The 19,133-nt window shown below is 35.1% G+C and overlaps 2 protein-coding genes across 2 annotated transcripts; both read left to right on the top strand.

Annotated features, from left to right (window-relative positions):
- The first annotated feature begins 5,691 nt into the window (after positions 1-5,691).
- LOC109002010 lies at positions 5,692-9,772 on the top strand. The gene is made up of 5 exons (XM_018979567.2): positions 5,692-5,923; positions 7,015-7,080; positions 8,759-8,885; positions 8,973-9,090; positions 9,408-9,772. Exons 2-5 carry the CDS (start codon positions 7,071-7,073, stop codon positions 9,474-9,476), a joined length of 324 nt encoding a protein of 107 aa, XP_018835112.1. The 5' UTR covers positions 5,692-5,923; positions 7,015-7,070; the 3' UTR covers positions 9,477-9,772.
- Positions 9,773-13,680: 3,908 nt separating this feature from the next.
- Positions 13,681-15,941, top strand: LOC109002007 (WAS/WASL-interacting protein family member 3). The gene has a single exon (XM_018979561.2). The coding sequence runs from the start codon at positions 13,808-13,810 to the stop codon at positions 15,638-15,640; it is 1,833 nt and encodes a 610-aa protein (XP_018835106.2). The 5' UTR covers positions 13,681-13,807; the 3' UTR covers positions 15,641-15,941.
- The last annotated feature ends 3,192 nt before the right edge of the window (positions 15,942-19,133 follow it).

Here is a 19,133-nt window from a genome sequence, read left to right as displayed (position 1 = left end):
TGTAGGATTTACATCTTCACATGGGGGACTTGTGCGTTGCTGTTGTTGACCAGAATTGTTCCCTTCTTCATTTTCAACGTATGCATCATACATGCGGGTTAAAGCATTTTTCACCTTCAAACTCAAATCAATTGCTTTTGTTGGATCATGGACATACATTAATTCCAATAAAAACTCGAGATATCGCATCTTGTATCGAGGATCAAGAATAAGCCCAACATATAACAACATATTCAAATTATCCATATTGCCCCAATATTTGTCAAACTTTTTCCTCATATTTGTTGCCATTAATCTCAGGCTTCCTTTTTCACACTCCATATTAATCGCATCTTGAATTATAAATAACTCCGTAAAAAAAGAGTTGCAAGTTACATATTCACCCCCCGAGAAACGTAAAGTTGCGTCATAAAATAGTCGAAGAAATCTCACAAACAACCTTACCTTCTCCCAATCATTATTGTTGGGAGGCTCTAACTTTGTTGACGTTCTCCTACTCACCACATCATCATCGTCGTCGTCGTCGTCTCCAATACTAGTAAGGAATCCCGAATCTTCTTCCTCTAACCGTTCAAAAGCTTTTTGAAATTTTTCAGCCCTCTTCAACATAAGATAGGTGGAGTTCCATCTAGTTGGTACATCTAGGCAAACATGACTTTTGCACGTAATCTCTTCTAGTTGTATACATTTCTTAAATGTACTCCACCTTTGAGGAGAAGATTTAACATATTTCACAACACCTCTCACCTTGGCAATAGACTCATCATATTCTTTCAACCCCTCACGGACGATTAAGTTGAAGATGTGGGCACAACATCGAATATGCAAGAATTCATGTTCCAAAACAGTGTCCTTCCTATACTTGGTTTTCTTTTTCAAATAAGAAATTGCTTCATTATTAGAACTTGCATTATCAAGAGTGATTGCAAGTATTTTCGGTCGCCCCCAATCATGCAAGCACATCTCTATGGCCCTACCAAGTGTACCACCCTTGTGGTTTTCTACTAAAGAAAAAGAAAGAATCATCTTGTGTAGATTCCAATCATCATCAATAAAGTGTGCAGTGAGACACATATAATTCAGGTTTTGCATGGATGTCCATATATCCGTGGTAAGGGAAATCCGTTGCCCTTGAAGAGCACTTCTCAACTTATTTTTTTCCCTCAAATACACAGTAAAACAATCATTCGCAATCGTAACACGAGATGGAATCTCTACCCACATAGGGCAAACAACATGCATAAACTTCTTGAAACCCTCCCCCTCAACAAACTTAAAGGGCAACTCATCACGAATAATCATCTCTGCTAAGGCTTGTCTGCAAGCCTCAACACTAAATGTTATGGGCACAAGTCCCTCACTACTACTTCCTTCATCCTTAGCCTTCCAACCTAGAGCAGTTTGAGACTTAACCGTCTTAGTACTTACATTGAGTGAGAGTGGAGGAATGCGTTGCCCTTGTGATGACTCGTTAGCATCATCCGTGGTAGAGTCTCCCGGAATCACTTCTTTTGTAGGGTCCATCTAGAAAAATAATAAAACAAAAATTAGATTAAATATAAAGCCAAGAAGAAATGAGAAATTTGAGAAAACTATTTGTTAGTTCAATCATCTGTTATGCACATTATGCTTATCCAGATTTATGCAGTCTAAAAATTAATCCCCCCACTACCCTTGATTATTTTTCAATAACACTTAATGTTGCTAATGCATATGGAAAATTGTTGTGCTATTCTTATATGCAGTCTGAAAAATAGTCCCCCCACTACCCCTGTTATGCTTGTCCATAATCCCTACCCACAGAAAAGAACATCTGTTTTTAATTAAGACAGTTCAAATTGTTGTGCAAACTTCCTCAATTAGTATGCGTTTAAGTTTAAACTTCCTCAATTTGTTGTGTCCAGCATCCCTACCCACTTACATTTGTTGTGTAAAACCCCACTTCCTCCACTAGCAACTGCTCAGAAACACCAGGGAGAATTAAGCTTCTTGATCAAAAATTCAAAATGCATGCATGAGTTTAACTTTAAGCTTCTTGAGTATTATGGCAATATAATATTATAAATAAACAGAATGTATACTAGAATCCACAATATTAATCAGTACTGGTCCTAAAACCCAACACACCCACAAAGGAGTTCACTACTTCAGTGGAAAATTTTCCAATTCCAAGTGATAATGCAATAACAATATCATTGTACAAAACATCCTAATAGATTCACATAACCCAAATTCCAGTTCACAAAACCCCCATTTCGCTGTTTGGATTAATTTCTCATATTGTATCCGTGTAAATATGTGGAATGTGTATGTTTTTTTTTATAAGTAATCAATAAGTTTTATTCATAATAATAGGCAAAGCCCAAGTACACAGGAAGTATACATGAGAAATATCTTATGTGGAATGTGTATGTGGTTGAAATAGAAATTAGAAACTTGAATTTATGCTAAGTAAATCGAGATTTCGTACCTTTGATGCAGTGGCACTGTGCGACGGAGGAGCCAGGAGCTGCGACGGCGACGGTGGCTGAGCTCTAGGGTTTTTTGAAAGGGGCAAAGAGAGAGATGAGTGAATAGTGATGCTCAGGACCGAATGAGGAAAGAGTTGAATTTGTGTTGATTCTATGTTGAAACAGCGCCGTTTGGATTAATTTTTAATCCAAAAGACGCCATTTCAATACATGGATATTTAAAAAAAAAAGTGAGTTGCGTCATCAATTGGATCTAATCGGCGCCGCTTTCATATGAGATTGGAACATGTCCTCTTGTTTTTTTTTTTTTTTGCAGAAAAATTAATAACAAAATTATTTAAAGTACTAAAATTAAAATTAAGTGAGTCCTTAGTGTGAATTGTGGATTATATAACTAACTCATTAAAAAATAATTAATTCTAATAATATTTATGATGTTAATTATTAACTTAATACTAATGTAGTGTATGTAAATGTATTATGATAGTTTTTTTTAGGAAAATACTACTTTTACCGCTAGTTTCTACTGCTGTGAGTTTTTTATTTTTTTTATTATTATTTTTTACTTAATGATTAAGTAAGTATTTTTTAATAATATTATGAATTTTTTATTTTTTTAAATATATTTAAATGTGTTAAAAAATACATGTAAAAAAATACAAAAAATAAAACTCATTCCAAAAGCCCCAGCGGGAGCTACAGTGGTGGGAGTAGCACCGCTCTTTTTTTTTAATATGTTATTATGATAGTTAATGCATTTTTGTATATGATTAATGAATAATTGTCATTGAACATATATACTTCATACTTATTTGTAACTTAGATATTTTACAAAAAAGTTTATCTAATTACTTTAATTAGCTGTAGATACTAGATAGTATTTAGTTAATGGTGATATATTAATTAAGTGATATAATACATTAGTTAATTGATAGCATATTAGTAATTGTATTATTGTATACTTAACATTTTATATTGTCAATAGTGATAGGTTAGATGAAAATTATCTAATTTATTATATAATTATTATATAAAATAATATATATAATATTAAAAAATATGTATATGTATATTCAGCCAGTCAGGAGTGAAAAAATCCTGCCCTAGGATCGGATCGAAAATAAAAAATTTCATATTTGATGGATTGAGACTGACTGGTCTTAACTTCGGTCCGGTCCGAACCAAATGATTCCGGTCTGTCCGGTCGGTTTTTCCAATCCGGACTGAATTCCTTACGGCCCTACTCCTTGGATTTGCTTAAATCTCATTCCAACACACATCATGTTTACATCCATGCTCCTGACACATCAAAACAGCAACTCACATCTTACAACCATTCCCTCAATCCCTCCTCGACCATGACTTTGTTTTATAAGTTCAAAAAAAGTTACCATCAAAGAACTTTCCAACATCAACCAAGCCAGGAAATTACTCGAACCACAATTCCAACATCCAACATAGATCTTTCAAAAAACAAAAAAAAACATCCAACATAGAAACCCAATCTTCCAGTAGGCACCAAACAAATCAGTCACGAAAATTAAGGGTGATAGCGTGGGTAGAGATCGAGGGCACCTTACTCAACTCGGAGCGGTGGTCGGTCAATTAGAGAGTGAGGTGGCGCTGCCTAGAGATGGTTCGTGTTGGTCTGAAACGCTAGGCGAAATGAGGCGGTGTGGCTACCTCCGGTAGCCTCTACTGGTCGCAGGGGCTATCCTTCCACAAAGAGAGAGAGCGAAGTGAGAGCAGTAGACGGAGAGAGAGAGACAGAAACAGAGAAGAGAGAGGGACGAAAGGAAAATTACCGGCGTGACGAGCAGCAACCGGAGACGGCAAAGGATTGCGGCGGCGTGGCCTGTGGAGCAAGGCCTTGGCAGCGGCGATGCACGACGCGCTGCGGCACAACGGGGAGAATAGAGAGAGCGAACTGAGAGAGATGGAGAAAGAGAAGAGAGAACCCGAGAGGAACAGGTAGACAGAGAGAGAGAGAGACGGACGAGGGGGAGAGAGTGGGTTACAGAGGGAGGGAGGGAGAATGGTCGGAGAGGCTTACCGGTGTAGACCTGGTATTCGGACGGCGAGTACAAGACGGGCACGGATGGCGTACTGCAGGTTGGTGCGGGGCAACAGAAATTCAGCAGGAGAGAGAGAGAGAGAGACGGGAGATTGGCGAAGGAGACGTGGTGGGCGGGGGGGGGGGCGAAGAAGAAGGGCTTAGGGCTTAAACCCACAAAACGCACCGTTTGGTGCTTTCTTTTTTCTTTTGTAAAACCGGGCGGTCTGGGCTAATAACGGGCCGGATTGTTGCATATCACGTCTCCGGCTCGTTTATTTTTATAAATGAATCGTTCTTAAAATTAAAAAATTAAATAAAATATCAGTAGAATATATTTTTTAATATTATTTTTATTTTAAAATTAAAAAAAATTAAATTATTTATTTTATTTATATTAGAAGTTAAAAAAATTATAATTATTAAATGAGATGAGATATTTTTTTAAAATAAATGAGACCTGGATGCCAAAACGACGTCTTGAGCATTCTCATTGGATTAGGTAAAAGCTAAATCCAATGAGAATTTAGCTATTAAGTCATAAAATAGCTCACATTGAAATAGCTATATTCCAAATATTTGAAATATAGTTACAGTAATATCTAAAATTATTTCTAAATTTGAAAGGAATTATTCATTCATCAAATCTATTTTATATTCTTTTTTCTCTCTCCCTTTAATATCAATTATTTCTCTCTCCATTTTAAATGACAATTAAAAAAATATAATTAGAATACAATTACTAATTAATATATAATATTATGAATAGTAAAATATGATAAAATAAAATAAATTCATAATTAAAAAAATTAAAAATTTTTAAACTTATTAATTATTCATTACTATATAATGAATAAATAGATAATCTAATGTGAAAATTTTGATGTGAATAGTCAAAGTTAAATTCATCTTATATTATTTTATTGTCATATAATAAAAAAATGACTATTCCAATGTAGAAACTTATGTGAATATAATAGCTAAATGTTAAATTTATCTTATATTCATCAAAAATATACTTTAACTTTAGCTAATCCAATAAAAATACTCTAAGCTAATAGAAATTTTTTTCAAAAGAACGACGTCGTATGGAAATTATGAATCTTGGGAACAAGCGATTACTCCTTGGCACAGTCACGTGTTGCTCAAAGTGGGAGAGGGGGATTGTGCGATATGTTTCCTCCAGCTTTCCTTTCTTTAATCATTCTTTGAGTTGAGTAAACTATGGAGAAACACGCATCATAGCCGTGTAAAACCATAAGAGTTTACCTATATTATCGTAAACTGCCTTTTTCCTTCACTAATTTACAGCTGCTCTTGCATGCTCTGGAGAAATCCCTTGCCCAGTATAAGCTGCTGTCTGCCCCTTTTCAGCTCTCCTTTTGCTGTAGCTCTAGAGGCAATCTCTCTCTCTCTCTCTCTCTCCCTCTCTCTCTCTCTCTGTGGTTGTAAGAGTTGGAAACTTGAGTTTTGGGGTCATTTAACTATTTCATGGTTAAATTGGTATGCTTTATGGACATTTTGCTGAAATTATGGATATGGGTTTTCTAATTTCGTGATTCTTCTTATAATTCATTAATATCTTTTGCGTGGGTTTTCTTTCTTATGGATTTGATAGAATTCGTCTCCTTTGTGGTTCTACCTTTTTTTTTCCCAATTTCGTTTTCATTTTCCTGTTTCTGGTGGCGCTTGATGAAATTTCTTGGTATTCTTATCGGTGCGCAAATTCGTATTTTTTACAGTTTTATAGTTTTTTATGAATGCTTCTGTTAACTGTATTGATATACAAATCATAACTTATGCAGAAAAAAAGAAAGAAAGATATACAATTTATAAATATCAGCTGCAAATTCTTGTTTTTGGGGGTGGTGGGGGGGGAGTGGGTGAGGGTATTGGAAATTTTGAATTATATTTGTATAGGTGACCTAGAAGTAACCGAAAAAACTGCAACTCGTGACCTTTTTTTTTTACTTGACTAAGCATGTAAATTTGGTTTTCTTTGGTGTTGATTTTAACCGAGTACTTATTTCTGAATGCTTGGGTTGATTTTCAAATTAATGCCTTTGTATGCTCATATACATGTGAGATTTTCCCCCTCCCCCTTATCGTCAGTGGCTTTTCTTAATTTGACTTGAGTTTTCTGGTCTTCAATGTTTGAGGAAGCTTAACTTGATTGTTGGCATTTAAATTTTTTGGAAAATTTTCATAAAAAAAATCCGTTTAAATCAAAACTAGTGATGAATTATGAAAATTTGCATGAGGTTCTTCTCTTTCCATCTTTTCCAAATCGCAAACGTCTACAGCTCACCTGGGGAACTAGTGATTGTGCTACACCAACTCTTACCTTTTGGGTTGATGCATCCAGCTGCACAAGTAAATTGGAACTTTATTATCAATCAGTCTCTCATACTGTTTGAAACTACTTGATGACCCTGGAAGACTTGCTTTAGTTATCAAATTCGCTGGTCAATAGTGGTATTCATGTAGCAGGTACTTCAAAGGCAGAGAGGAGCTGAGAGTATTTTGAAAGTTGACCTCTCAGACGCATGGATCAGAGTACACTGCTTCCCCCTGTGTTCTTCATCTTTTCTTTTTTCTTATTATAATTTTGACTTGCTTTAATATTTCTTGTTTGATTTTAAGAGAAAAAATAGCGTGGGCTTTCTGATGTCCATTATTGGTTTATTTGTAAATGGTCTTGATGCAAACAGACTAGCATGTGGTTATAATCTTTGTCTGTGTGACCCTTGTGGAATGATATTTACTGCTTAAATATTGGTTTTGGAGACGTGAAACACCCTGGGCATAAAGTTGCCTTAAATTTATTTTAAAACAATGAGCTGAGAAATGTCTAATATGACAGGACCTCCTCCTTTTAAACATGTTGGTCCGACACAAGGTCAAGTGGCAGACCAATGAGTAGAAGTGATGCTTGATTGTCTACAAGCCCTTGAAACCTCCTTACAATGTTACTGTTGGGCACAAATGAAATTTTCTTGGAAATCTTAAAGATTCTTAATTTTGTTTTAGTTAAAGTCAACAAGCTGTTTATCATAGAAACTTGATTTGCTCAACATTAATAATTTACCTGTTTGGTTCACTATCGTAGCATACGTCAGCTAGTATGATACTGGAGAGAAGTTTGTCTTAGTGCTGGGAAGTTATTCATCCTCTGATCCTTCTTTAAATCAATCAGAAAACAATGTTTTCTTTCTTATTGAAATTCCTCTGCTTGCTATCAAAGAAAATTTTTGGTTAATATAACTAGGCGGGGTATGTTTTCAACAACTGTCAGAAACGTTCTAAGTATCATAGAGTCTAGACAATGTGCAGTATGATTTGATATTTTGTATTTATCATGTGAATCATGATTATTTTTTCAACTTTCATCCATATAACAAACAAACACTTGTCACTGTTGATTTGACCTGATATTAAGAATAAACCAAGAACCTCAGCAGCTCAGTATCTGTTCTGGAAATCAGTAATTTTTTGTTCAAGGTGAATGTAGAACACACTGAAGTGTGGATGACTTCTGTAGTACATGAGGAAGATGGTTTAATAGCTGTTGGTTGTTCTGTGGTGATGGAGCATTGATAGATTGGGGTTGTAAGGGTTGTTTGTTGTGGATGTTTTTGTTTTAACAGGAAGCAAATTGCACATTAGTGATGAAATTAAAAGAAAACTAATGGGCACTGTGCACTCAATGGAACACGTATAAAAAGAAAAAACACATCCCATACTCTTCTATAACTGGTCAAACTGAAAACATTTATTGTAATTTCTTTGTTGCAACCTCAAAGGCCATGCATACCTTGTTTGATGTCGCACGTCAGCCCCCATGTTAAGCCTAAGTTTCTGAAGTTTAAAATTTCATAAGAGATGACAAATTGACAATTGACCCCTTTCCTTCAGCCGCATCATTGTGTCCATTGTTGTTTGTATTTTTTGCTAGAATCTCTAGCAAATCTGTCTTTATCTTTAGAATAATGATATAAACACAACTATTTTACAATCAACCAATATGACAGTACCACTTCATAAAAAATATTAAAGTTTTTTTTTATTTCATTTTGTGTTTCCCATCTGATTTAAATTTCAAATTTTGCATAATTGCCTTACATTTTACACAGAGTTGTAAAAAGAGTCATAGAAAAGGTTGTGTATTTATCATAACTCTTAGCTTAATGTAAAAGTGACTGAATAAGTTGCTGAAGGTATACATTAAACACAGGACTCTCAACCGATGCAGTGGACTACAGAAATGGTGACTACACCAAAATTAAAGATGAAGAGAACCCTCAATTGGGAATGTTTGATAAGCCTCTTCCTTTATTTGGCTGTGGAATTGGATGGTTTTTGTGAGTTTTCATAGCTCTTCTGATCCCCGCCCTCCCCACTCCTTAGCGTGGGTATGTATGTGTCTGACGATTGACTTTCTCTGGCAGACTTCTGCTAGGATTTGCATGCCCACTGATGTGGTACTATGCTGCAATTCTCTACTTTCGAAGGTACTATCACAAGGATCCAAGGGAGCGAGATGGACTTGCTGCCAATGCAGTAGCTGTAAGTTTCACACTCACTATCAATTGAATGTTCTGCTCATTTGCTTATTTGTTGCAAATTTCAATCAAATGTAGTAAAGTGGATAATCTCTTATACATCTGAGCTATTTCTTCTTTATGGTTTCCCTAGAAACCCACTACCAACACGCATGCCCAAATGGTACTGATACACAGTGCGCACACACTTGTCCCTAGTCACTGGCGTACACAGATCTTGCCGTGAAAAGTATTATATGGATCTCAATTGCTATGATAATGTTGAAGCATGAGTATGGCATTTATCTTTTTCACTGATTCTAAATGCTATGGTCGTCGCAGGCTTCGATATGTACAGTTGCTGTGGTAATTACAGCTGCCGTTATTCTGTTGCTAAAATTATGCTTTTAGTAGCCATCACTAGTGTCCCCCTCCTCCGGTAAAAAGCTTGAGCTGATGGTTCGTAACCAAAGCTTCCTTCCAGTATTTGTACAAGAAGAGGTGATTGATATCACTGAAGGTTCAGCTATCTAAAAAACTAGAGCAATTTTTGGATTTCTCTTGTAGTCTTGTGCATAATTAGAACTTTGTACATTAAGAAAATGCAAGTGTGAAGTTTATGTACGTAGTAGATGAAATTATGATAAGCTTATTGGTTCATTAATCAAAACACAGTACATATATATACATACAGATCTTTCATGGATTCTTTTTTTCTTTAAATTAGTAAGTTATGTGCCATCCAATGGGTTTTGAAACCCAGACCTCCATCCCATCCTTACGATGGAAATGAGTATTATTTTAATGGAAAACTGATAAAATGGATTTTGTAAGTAAAATTGTAAATATATGCAGCACTATTTTATTCTAATTAGGCCTTGTTTGAATCATTTGGAAGAAACCTTTAAAGTTCATAAGCTCTAATATTGTGTCTCGTTTGTTTTTGCAGATAAAATAATATTGAGTTAAAATTAAAGTTAAAAAATTGAATAAAATATTATTATAATATATTTTTTAAATATTATTTTTATTTTGAAATTTAAAAATTTTGAATTATTTATTTTATTTTATGTAAAAATTTAAAAAAATTATAATGATTAAATGAAATAGATTGTAAAAACAAACTAGCCCTTGGAGCATTGGCAATGGACTAGTCAAATGTCAATACAAGTCCAAACTTTAGCTAGATGTGAGAAAAAGTCTCCACATTGGACTAGCCAATGGTCTAAAACTTAAGACTTGATGAATAGTAAATTTTAAGTCCTCTCTAAATATGGCTAGCTACTATTCACAATGGAGAGTAATATTTAATTATTTAATCATTTTCCTCTCTCTTTAAATGGTAAAACATGCATGGCATGCACATTATTTCTATTGATTGATAGAGTAGACACATTATTTCTTTTTTTTTATAAGTAAAATAAATATATATTCATCCAAACAAGTGTCAATTACAAACAAATGTTCTAATGCTACATTATTTCTAATGTGTCTGTGTCTTCATGCTTTGTAGAAATAATGTGTCTAATGTGTCTGTATGAGTAGACACATTATTTCTATAAAACTTGAAGATCTAAAATATATATAAATTGTATTTGTAAAAAATATATATATATATAATATTATATTATTATTTTAACTTTATAATAGCTAGTCTAATATGGACTTACCTAGTTAAAAATTAATATTATAACTAAATATTAAGATTCTAGTTAAATTTTAAACTTGACAATAATTAGACCATTGCCGATGCAATTAGAAACCAACCTAAGCAGCAACTTAAACCGCCCAAGCAAGAGCTGTTATCCAATTCCAACCTGTCTGACCGTGGTCCTGACTAGAATTTACCTTACCCACCCAAGCCCACCCGGCCCCGATGAAAACAGGAGCAAACGAGAGATTGTGACGCTAAAAATGGAAACTGGAACGAAATTAAGCTTTATCTTTAGAAATACCAGACAAAAGTGTCCCTGACAATAAAGTTTGCTGCTTAGGAATATGCGGAAGAATCATAACCTTACCATTCTTCTACCATTCTTTTATTATTTTTTTTAATTTTTTTCAAATTTCTCTCTTACTTAAGAATTAAAAAGTGATCATTAATAAAATTATATTTTTTTAAAAATTTTTTTTAATAATTAAAAATATTAAAAAAAAAACTTAAAATAAATAAATATATTAAAAGTGATAAAATAATATAAAAGAATTATAAGTCTATCGTTACCGGAATTACTAATCGGTGAAGCAAGTGGGCAGACTCAAGTGCTCTAATTGAGATGATAGTAAAAGTTAAAAACGAATGATATTTTTATGATCAGTTTGGTTCCATATAGAAGGGGATTTTTATTCGAGAAAATATAAATATAAGCCTACTGTTTGTGAAAGCCGGCGCACACCTAGTGCATTGAGTGGAAAAAAAAAAAAAAAAAAATTGGCCGGTGTGCTGCGGCTTCCGGCTGCTCCCAAGCATTCCTCTTTTTATTCCATCACCTAGTACACGATGAATGGAAGGTAGTCAGGGACAGACCTCCCTTCTCTTCATAATGGAGTTGGTGAGCATTTATTAAGGTTGTGTTTGGATGTTGAAGTGAGTTGAGTTGAGATGATAAAATATTGTTAAAATATTATTTTTTAATATTATTATTATTTTAGAATTTAAAAAAATTGAATTATTTATTATATTTTGTGTTGGGATTTGAAAAAGTTGTAATGATGAGTTGAGATGAGTTGAGAGTGGTTTAAGTTCCAAACGCACCCTAATATATATATATATATATATATATATATATAGTGTGTGTGGGTTCCAATGGCACCATTACGGAGAAAAACATGTTTTCTTTTCAATCACTCGCATTCTTCTCGTGCGAATTTCCTCTTGGAATGGAATCATTCCTCTAAACTCGATATTTGTCATCATAATCCAAAAAATCATTCTAATCTTGCAGATATCATCCCAAGAATTCGTTTGCATGGGAAATTGAGTTTCATTATCATTGGATATTTGAATTTCATGTAATTTAGCCCATAAAAAGGGGTCGAATTTCTATGAGAGAAGAAAAAAGACCGTTCCTTGTCATTTGAGTGAATTTGAAAGAAAATGTTATTAGAATCTCTCAAATTTATCTCATGTATTTTAAATTTTTAAATTTTTATTTAATAATTAAGAAAGTGATTATTAATAAAATTATATATATTTTTTATTTTTTTAATAATTAAAAATATTTAAAAAATACTTAAAAAAAAAGAACAATAAATATTTTATAAGCACCATCCGAATTTGAAAGCTTGCAGCGAAAGTATTAAACAGTGCCGATGGCGATTCCTGACAGAGACACAACATGATAATGTAAAACGCGGTTTCCTTTCTCTCTCAACGTCTCAATCATTGTCTGACCTAATAATTGAATTAAATTAAATTAAAATAATAAAATATTATTATTATTTAAAAATTTAAAAAAATTATAATAATAAATTGAGATGAGATAAAATTCAAACGTAACCAAAATTCAAATTCAGACACTCTAATGTTTTTTGAATCTGGGGGTTCAGTAGGATTTATTAATTGTCGTACGCGGAATGTATGACAATTATTAAAATCGGTGATGTCGTGACTCGTAATAATGCCCATTCGTTTCCATTTTTAAGCAGTAAAGGGGAACGCTGTTCTAGTGGATGAAAGAGGTCTTCTTCTGAAAATAAGTTGGGTTTCTTGAGAGATAGTGAAAGTAACATGTTGCAAGGCGCAAATTTAGGTTGCTTAGATCAGTTTTTTGTCGCACCAACTACAACTACTCCTACAAAAGTATGCAACAAAGTCGTATGTCTTACTCGATGAAAAATTAAGGTGCCGTATAAATATAAAAATATTTGTAATTTATTTTATTTTATTTTTTTATTATTATTATTTTAAATTTTAAAATAATAATAATATTTAAAATAATATTTTATTTAATTTATTAAAAATTATCTCTCTACTCGTCTCATAATCCAAATGAACAGAAAAATAACGCAAAACAAAAGGTAAGAATTTGATGGGTTGTCAATGATTGTATCCACCAAGAAAGGGTCGTGGCTTACTATAATAAATCATGTGCCAATAGTGTAGTCAGTCAATCTCGCTGTCTCTTTTTATTTTTTCTTCTTTAGCAATTGACAGACAACGTGGACGATAGCTTTTTTCCTACGTACGAATCGTATTGCTTTTATGTCTCAGGGGAATAAAATAAAAATAACATTAAAAAGTATACTCCGTGTATCGCTCTCCATTTTTCACACTCAATAATCAATATATGAAAAATTATATATATATATATATATATATGAAAAATACTATTCTTACATAAGTTTTCTATCAAAACTTCTACCGAAATTGTATTTTATTTTATTTTTTATTTTTTTATTTTTATTTAGTGATTAAGGAATGTTTTTAAATGAATTTATGATTTTTTTATATTTTTTAAAAATATTTAAAGTGTTTAAAAAAATGATTGAAAAAAAAGCAAAAAAAAAAAAAATAACTTTTACCTTTCGGTAGAGGTTTTCGGTGAAAAACTTCTGTAGGAATAGCAGTGCTCATATATATATATATATATATATTATCTTATCGAACAGGCCATTAGCATCAGCAAAGCAAAACCCACGAAAAAGCAAAGACGAAAGCAAAAAAGTGTCTGAAAAAGGCTCCTCTCGTCCTCCTGCACGCTCCTCTCTGAAAAGCAAACCCAATTCAACCTCAAATAATAATGGAAGAAGAGGAAGACGCCCCATTTTGGCTACAAAACACCGACAATTTCAGCCACCGCCGCCGCCGTAGCAGTTCATCGTCTCTCTTCCTCAACTCCGGTCTTCTTCTTGTAATCTTGTTTGTCATAGCCCTCTTCTTTTTCTTCAAAGTAATTCCTTCGTTTCTCTCTTTCACCTCACAAGTATTTAGACCACATCTAGTGAAGAAAAGCTGGGATTCCCTCAATCTAGTGCTCGTTCTTTTCGCCATTGCTTGCGGATTCCTCAGTAGAAATACAAACAACAATAACGACACCACGAGCTCCTTCGAAGATCCAAGCATTTCCAATTCATCGCAAGAGGCTTATAATAAGTCAAATCCATCCACCCCGCACCGATGGTACGAATATGCAGATCGGACGGCTAGCCAGAACTATAACAACCTCAGAAGGTTAAGGAGTAGCAGTTCGTACCCGGATCTGCGTCAAGAGTCTGCATGGGCGACAGAACATGATCGGTGGCGATCTCACGATGACACCGACGTCAGTAATTACCGGATTCCGGGATCGGATCAGATGCATTACCGCCAGCCTCGTCGAGAGCCTCGAGAAGAAGAAGGAGAATACTCGGAGACGAAGACTATAGCAGTGGACACTTTTGTGGTCCGTAAAAAGGAACTTTCATCAGATTCGCCTCCTCCGCCACCTCAGGCTACTGAGCGTCCATCGCCACCGCCGCCGCATTCGCCTCCAAATGTGGTTAAGCGCAGAGCGAAGAGAACATCTTATCAAGCTATTGGTGAACACCGCCATGAAGATCAGATTGAAACTCAGGGAAGAGATTATTCGGAAGCAGTCGAGAATTTGCAACCTTCACCAACATCGCCACCCCCTCCAGTGTCTCAACAAGCGGAGCAAACGAGCACCGGCCGCAAGAATGAGAGGAAGAGATCGTCAGGAGGCTCTTCTTCTGGCTCCAAAGGCTCTCCAGTGTTTCAACAAGCGGAGCAAACTACCACCGCCAGGAAGAATGAGAAGAAGAGATCGTCAGGAGGCTCTTCTGGCACCAAAGATTTCTTCAGCTCACTAAGGAGGAGGAAGAAGAAACCAAGACAAAAGAGCGTCGAAAACTTCGACACTTTACTAGACCCCCAACCCGCTTCTTCTTATCCTTTACATCCCCCACTATCGCCGCCTCCTCCTCCCCCTCCGCCTCCGCCTCCTCCTCCGCCGCCTTCATCTTCATCAGTCTTTCACAATCTGTTCTCTTCCAAAAAGGGAAAGACCAAGAAAGTTAATTATGTTCCACCACCGAATCCGCCGCCGCCGCCGCCACCAGTAGCTAAGACAGCGCGCGCAGCGTCAAAAACCAAATCTGGAAGTAGGCCTATCACTGCCAGCAAACCTCCGCTGCCGGTTAAGTCGAGCAGTTTCAATGGTGGCGATGAAAATATGAGCTCCGGTAATGAGTCGCCGCTCGTTCAGATACCGCGACCGCCGCCGCCGCCACCATTCAAAATGCCAGATTGGAAATTCGCGGTGCAAGGTGACTTTGTCAGGATAAAAAGCAATACTAGCTCACGCAGCGTTTCGCCGGACCTAGATGATGATGGGGAGGCTGGTTCTACGAAAGGCGCAGTTGGGACTGAGGGTGGAGATGCAACGACACCACCAATGTTCTGTCCGAGCCCGGATGTCAACTCCAAGGCAGATAGCTTCATTGCAAGGTTTAGAGCTGGCTTGAAGTTGGAGAAGATGAATTCTATCAGTGAGAAGCAGGGCAGGGGAAGGTCTAATCTAGGGCCAGAACCAAGCTCAAGTACAGATACTGCACAAGGATCAGGCCCAAGTTAAGAGTTTGAAGTTGGAATGGTTTTTCTTTAATGATTGTCTTTGATTTTCTCTCTTGTTTTGTTTTTGGTTTCATTTTTTACATTCTTTTTTTGGGAAACTTTTGTTCAAGTTAGGTGTTCTGACAATACACATGATTCGATCATACATAGGTACATAGCAATAGGATTGTTAAATCATTTGTTGTTATTTTTTCCAGTTGTGTTCCCAAATGTATTTGTTATTGAGATTTACAGGAATGCATGCAGAGGTTTGTATATCATTTACTGTCAGAATTTGTATTTGATCCTGAGTTGTTGGTCTCTGGCAACGTGTTCTATTTTGACTATAGCTATCTTCCTGGGTGTGCTTGGGCATTTGAGAGAGTAGAGGTCCAGTTATTGTGTGACAGATGGGAAAGTGGTAAAATGGAGATGCAATGCCGATTTGAATATAATTTTAGAGCGAGAGTTATTAGAAGTAATGGCATCCGACCGAAATAATTGTTAGGAGTAATGGCACGTAGAATGTTGGTGAATTTTGGGAATTTTATAATTTTTTATCGTCTTGTGATACAATATTAAATGATTATAAATTATTTATTATATTTCACTTATAAATTTATTATTTAATATCATATTATGAGATGATGAAAGGATAATAAAAATTAAAATGATGAATAATTTTTTTATTTTATAAATTACCTGCAAGACAGATGATACCAGATTGGAACCTGTTCATGGTGTGCCAAGTTGTCTTCTTTATATATGTAACATATACTCGTACGGTACCAGATTTGTCGAGCATTAATGTCAATAGCTCGTAAGTCTTAACTTGATTATGTTCACGTTATTGCTATGGAATCAAGGGCAAGGTGATAGAGATTGCTTCTTTCTCTTCTCTTATCTAGCGTCTTTCTTCAATCTGCCTCTTCTCAGGCTTCCCTCTTTTCCTCGCTCTTTCACTTCTCTCTTCGGAACGCCAACAATTTATCTTCTTAGATTGCTTCGTACTATTGGCTCTTCACGGCATATTTGTTTGAAGAAACCTACAAAGATTCCTTATATTTATTGAAATTTTTAAAAAATAATATTTTAACGAAATATACATTATATATAAAGCGAATTATATTAATGTAGTATGTTTTTATTAAAAAAAAAAAACTACAGGCTCTTTTATTGAATTGTTATACTAGTTCCACTATTAATTTTTTTTTTCTAATTTACGAGGTTCCTTGAAAACCTTTTCAAGGTTCACCGATTTTACATTATCAGTCATGTAAAAACCCTATGGATTGGACAACCACAAACAAGAAACCCGAAGACTTAGAAAAAAAAAAAAAAAGACTGGACAATAGACATCAGTCAAAAGACTGTTTTGGACTCGCGCCGAACACCTCGTGACACCGCACTCAAGCCAAGAGGACCATGCAGTTATCTACGCTGCTTGGGCTGACATTTTATGTTTGGGTTCGAAATGTAAGCCTCTCCGAACTTGCATAGGTCGAGGCCCACCCCCGAGCATTATATTACCAAAATCTTGAAAATTTATATTTTAAACTTTTCCTTTTTGAGTCTTCTGATTCTTCAAACCCATTTTTTGGATAATATACCCGTATACCTTCTTTACTTTTCCTATCCAGCTATCTTTTTCTTTTTTTTTTTCCTTTACTCTTTAAAAAAATAAATTCAATCAACTAATGTAATCATGTAAATTAATTAAAAATCAATTATATGATTACATTAATTGATTGAATTTATTTTATTCTAAACTATAAAAGAAAGTCATATGCTAAGATTTTTAATCTAAATTTAAAGGGCAAAAGGAAAAAAATAGTTATATAATAAAGTACTAGTAAAATAGGTGTAAGGGTATCATCAATATGAAAAAAACTACTCTGCCACCCAATATTTACCGCTCCGTTTAACCGCTTAGTGAATTTTGTTTTGTTTTTTTTTTTTACTTAATGATTAAGAAAGTAATTTTTAATGTATTAATGTATTTTTTTTATATATATTTTTAAAATATTTTAAAATGATAAAAAGATGTGAATAAAAAAATTGAATAAAAACTTTTACACTAACAGCCACTTGCAACGGTAAGCTGCAAGCGGCACAGTAGTGCAGCTCCATCAATATTTACCTGAAAAGCACACGTGTCGCATTATCAAACAGAAATTATAGGGACAACCGAGATGCATCCCCGCCGCGATACAGGCTGACTGCCACGTCAATCCCAATAATATTAAAAAAAAAAGAATAAAAAAATGCAGAAATGAGGGAAACCCAAAAATGAAATCTGTGGCTGGGTTGGATGCGTTAGAGTGAAAGCAAACTTTTCGTCTTTGCCTGGACTTTTCTTCTCCCCCCCCCCCCCTCTCTCTCTCTCTCTCTCTCTCTCTCTCTCTCTCACAATTCAGCATAACTTGCTGCTAGTCCAACAAAAACTCTCTCAATTTCTCTCTTCTCTGGTTTATTAGCAGTTGAACGATGCTTTTTTTATTTTTCAAAATATGCAAGATCACGAATAGAGAAAACCATGCTGAGTTGATCGGTCTTTTGGGGAACTGAATACTTTCTGTAAAGTTTAATATATATATTTATGTCGTTTTTATTGCTTTCAATATCTTGAGAAAAATTTTAGTTCGGAAGAGGAATTGGACTTTTGAGAATAGTTTGGTTCGATATGGGTTCGGACTCCATAATGTTGGAAGCTCAAGAAGTAAAACTAGGAGACAGTGCTGAAATAGCCAAAAATGGAAAAAGAAAGTTCAATAAAACCATGGATAATGCACACGCCATACCAAAAAAACTCCTCAAAAGGATTATATTATCTTTTACCAAGCCATCTTCTGTTCTAGAACTTGGCCCAAAAACTGGCTCGAAGATTGTGAGATGGGAAAATCGCATCAGGTTATGCTATTTGTTGCGCAAGCTCGGCAAGAATCCGTGGATGGATACGTGGCTTTCTCAAAGACGAAGGATAATCGTGACAGAAGGGAGAAGAAGAATATGAAAATAGAAAGACAAAATGTGGGGTGAAATGGGGGAGACGAGAGGCACTTTTGTCTTCGAGCTGCAATGTTACGAAATGATACCCTCTTTTTTTTTACCACGTGGGATGCAATGCCGCAACGGAGACACAATACGGTTATATATAGAATTTTTTTATTATCAAATCATCAATATTCCATCAGTCCTTTCAGCGATGGGCCGGGGGGTTTCAATATACAACTTCTGTACAAAGCTCGCCCTCTGTCGCGGCTGTGTGCCAGCCATAGGCAAAGCCTTCCGAAGCCAGAAGGAAGAATTAACTTAAACAACAAAACGAAGCAGTGTATTATCACATTTTGTATGTTGTTTTGGCTAAAATGAATCAGGAACTCACCCCAATAACTTATTTATTCCAAATCTAAATACAGCTAACAAAGGCAAGGATCATTGTGAATGAATCAATTTATTGAAGCAAGAAACTGCATAGTTCCTCTGCGAAGTATCAAGTGTTTCCTTCCACACCA

This window comes from Juglans regia, chromosome 7 (assembly GCF_001411555.2).
Source record: "Juglans regia cultivar Chandler chromosome 7, Walnut 2.0, whole genome shotgun sequence".
NCBI lineage: Eukaryota > Viridiplantae > Streptophyta > Magnoliopsida > Fagales > Juglandaceae > Juglans > Juglans regia.
Note: the sequence above shows the minus strand (reverse complement) of the source record. Positions and strands in the feature narration are given on the sequence as shown.

Bases quoted from the DNA above. Each gene is read 5' to 3' on its own strand.
- LOC109002007 (XM_018979561.2), top strand. From the start codon at position 13,808: ATGGAAGAAGAGGAAGACGCCCCATTTTGGCTACAAAACACCGACAAT.
- LOC109002010 (XM_018979567.2), top strand. The intron at 8,886-8,972 runs GTGAGTTTTCAT...TTTCTCTGGCAG, and splicing joins TGTGGAATTGGATGGTTTTT to ACTTCTGCTAGGATTTGCAT. The intron at 9,091-9,407 runs GTAAGTTTCACA...TGGTCGTCGCAG, and splicing joins TTGCTGCCAATGCAGTAGCT to GCTTCGATATGTACAGTTGC.